This window comes from Actinia tenebrosa, unplaced genomic scaffold, assembly GCF_029948245.1.
Source record: "Actinia tenebrosa isolate PJP-AT-01 unplaced genomic scaffold, QUT_ActTen_1.0 PGA_scaffold14__42_contigs__length_11649687, whole genome shotgun sequence".
NCBI classification, from domain to species: domain Eukaryota; kingdom Metazoa; phylum Cnidaria; class Anthozoa; order Actiniaria; family Actiniidae; genus Actinia; species Actinia tenebrosa.
This window is the reverse complement of record NW_028292574.1, coordinates 2,505,193-2,508,430: the sequence shown is the minus strand read 5'-3', so window position 1 is coordinate 2,508,430 and position 3,238 is coordinate 2,505,193. Positions and strand designations below refer to the sequence as shown.

Sequence of the window (3,238 nt, the reverse complement as noted above, 5' to 3'; positions counted from 1 at the left end):
CATAGGTAGCATACAGGTTGGCGTACGCTGATAAAGCGTCATCTTTTACCACTGTGATTCCAAAGGTTAGTGTCACTGGTTCGAGGTCTGCGGACACCATAAGTGAATTGAGCTGTTCGATCTGCTGTTCTCTCCTGTGCTACGTGGGTTTTTTTATCTAGGTTCTCCGGTATTTTACCGGTATTTTAGTTCAGCGTTGTGTGGAAAGAAAAATGAATGTAGATGTAGTGTGTCGGTGTGAAACGTGTTTCCAATTAATGCAAAATCGCTTACCGTAATTATTTCGCCTCAATTGGCTTGTTTCGAAGCCCTGTTTTCTTTATTGATGAATCCTTGCTTGTTGAAAAAGTCTGCTTCGAGTATATGATTCAAAGCTTGTATCTGAAATCAAAGCACTAGAACTGAACAGAACAAAAGAAGAGAGCGCGCGGTTACAATACTTCTTGATTGAAAAGAAATGCATTTGTTGTTATGAGAATACAAGAGTTTTTTTTCATTGAACATGAAATATACCCAAATTTAACCTATTCACGACTGGTTTACCACATGTAGCCCAGCAATAATTAAGTTTTATTTTTTAACTATGTTAAAACAGGCAAATACGAAAAAAAGTTGACCTTTTATTATTATTTATTCATTATTTAATTCGTTAAGAGCAAAAGTTCCGAATAACCAAAAACATATTAAAAAAGGAAAAGTAGGTGTTTTATTGTTAAAGTTTTTTTTAAGATGAAAAACTTTTTTTTTTACCTTTAGTAGCTGTTGCGCTTTCGAAAGAAAGAGTTAATTTTTAAAGATCTTTCATAACGTTTTAGATACATATGAGCATGCGCACACGTTTTCAAGTGTCAGGGACTAAAACATTGGAAAAAATTGCCCATACATACATTTGTTATATTTGCTCTTTTCGGTCTTTTTCCACTTCCGTTTTGTTGTTGTTGTTGTTGTTGTTGTTGTTGTTGTTGTTGTTGACAGGTTCTGTTTTATTTCGAGGAGAGACGATTTTCTAGCTTGACCCCGGTTATGTCATGCATTTTCTCTTGCAAAATACATCCAATAGCGTACATTCAACTCAAAAAGTACGGTGTTTTTTTAAAAATAGAATTCAATCTAAACCATATAATACAGTCCATGAATAGTTGAATTAACTGAATCCACTTCTGTTTTTTTGCCTAGATAGTCATTATTGTGAGAAAAGATCCAAAAACCGTGTTTTTGAGACATAATTTGTATGGGCTCACATGAGGGGGCGTGAGCTTGAAATCATAGCTGACCAAATGTTACAAATTTTTTCTGATGAGTAGCTCGTTCTTTCGAAAGCGCAGCAGCTACTAAAGAAAATATAAAATGTCATCTTTATATTTCCATTTCATTTGCCTGTTTTAATATCTTGGTCTAATCTTATTCTTACTAAATCTCACTCGTAAAACGTTTGCTGTACTTCTGATACTGCAATTCATCGGTTTCATTTGAAGTATTTCTTTAAAAGCTTGACGAAAATTTGTGCTATGGAAGGAGTAAAGAATTGGGCTAACTGTACATTGTAAAAGCGATGCCGTGGCTGTTATATTAAGGACTTTTTTGGTTGAAATCCCAAAACTTCTCAATAATGCAGTTATGAAAAGAGGAAATGTAAACAGAACAAATGCTATAGTTACTGATAGAGAAACCTTAACTAGTTTCCGTTTCGTGCGTTTTTCGTATTGAGAATATATATCTGGTACAATTGCGTTCTTTTTCAAGTACAGCTCTTTCACTATTTGAAAGTAGCAGTAGAACAACACAACTGTTGGTAAAAGTATTCCTAAAATCCCGGCAATTGTTGTGTAAACTTGATTGAATTTTTCGCTTGGGTATTCATGTGTGCAGGATCCTGAACTACCTTTGTTCGCGTTGAAGACACAAAAAATGTACGTTGGCAAGGTCAGTATGACGGCAATGAGCCAAACAGCAATGACCGCATAACGAACTGTTTCATTTTGAAGCCGGATTCCATTTTTCATGGGCTTTACAACAGCATGGTATCTCTCGATGGCCAAAAGAGAAAGCGTTAAAATTAATGCAGCATATCCAGTCGCTGGAATATGAAAGTCAACAAAGATCTTGCACATTAAGTCAGCGATTAAACCGTCTTGATTAATAAGACCTTGAAACGACATCAATGGAAGAAACACTAGAGTTAAGATGTCAGATGCGGCAACATTGGCAAGGAGAATGTTGGTTGTTGATCGTAGAGAACGTTTTTTCTTTACTGCCACAATAACCAGAGAGTTCCCAAATATTCCAAGGCAAATTAAAAGACATAGGATAACAGAAAGAAAAATAAAAATCACCTCTTTTGATTGAGATAAAACCATCGCGAAAGGAGAGGAGGAGAAGATTTATCGTTTTAGACGACCAAGAATCAATGAATAAATATCTATCTTTTTATGATATGTAACACCTGTGTACACTTGAAATTTAAAATCCATATTTACCATTGCTTTTAAGGACAGGAAGCTGTCATCTGGATTTTTAATCTATTTCTATAGACTCCTTGTACTATTCACTATATCAGTGATGGTTAAAACAAAGGCCTTTTTGCGAATTGGAATTTTTATTATTATTAGTTTGACAACCAGGCGGCAATTTAGTGTAAGGACATAATAAAGCCCTGGCAGTGACAACCCCCAGTGCCTACTAGTGTAAACTGACGACCTTTCATAAGATTATAACTCATTGTCAAGCGCCTTGATATGGAATTATAAGGGCGCTATATGAATCATCAAAAGTAATCATAAGAGCCGGTAATGGAAAATTGATGGGCACTACAAGAATCAAAGAAATCAAAGAAACTTGATTTAATATACTATTTTTTAAGTTGTAGCGTTAAATGTTATATTACTGTTAAATAGTTATCGTATGGTGTTCAAATTCTCGTGAAATGGATGTGAGTGTATTTAGCACTATTGCACCCTATAGTTCTTTCTTTAAGCGTCTATTCGAACTTTACTGAGAATTCCTTTGTATTTGGTTTTGTCACTAGGCAAGTATATTGCCAGAGTACCTAGCATCCGTGGTTAAGACCAAGACAAGTAAGACTCACAATTTTTAACAAAAAAAGAAACAAAAAAGGCTCTAAGACTCCCTTAGTTCTTGATCAGTTTAGTGTGTTGAAACTGTTCTTATATTTATATTTCCTTCCGAGATCCTTTTCAATTTGTTGCTAACCATCTTTAACGTGGCAAGCCTATTCGTG

General features: G+C 34.9%; 1 protein-coding gene across 1 annotated transcript; it reads right to left on the bottom strand.

Moving 5' to 3' along the window:
• Positions 1 to 319: 319 nt before the first annotated feature.
• Positions 320 to 2,357, bottom strand: LOC116298691 (CX3C chemokine receptor 1-like). The gene is made up of 2 exons (XM_089029909.1): positions 1,477 to 2,357; positions 320 to 449 (listed from the first exon to the last, which is right to left on the bottom strand). The coding sequence occupies exons 1-2, from the start codon at positions 2,355 to 2,357 to the stop codon at positions 320 to 322; spliced, it is 1,011 nt and encodes a 336-aa protein (XP_088886035.1).
• Between the last annotated feature and the right edge of the window lie 881 nt (positions 2,358 to 3,238).

What these genes read in the sequence shown, in the direction of transcription:
- LOC116298691 (XM_089029909.1), bottom strand. Translation starts at nt 2,357, where the DNA reads ATGGTTTTATCTCAATCAAAAGAGGTGATTTTTATTTTTCTTTCTGTT. An exon ending in CGTCAAGCTTTTAAAGAAAT is followed by an intron (nt 450 to 1,476) that starts ACTTCAAATGAA and finishes GCATTTCTTTTC; the next exon opens with AATCAAGAAGTATTGTAACC.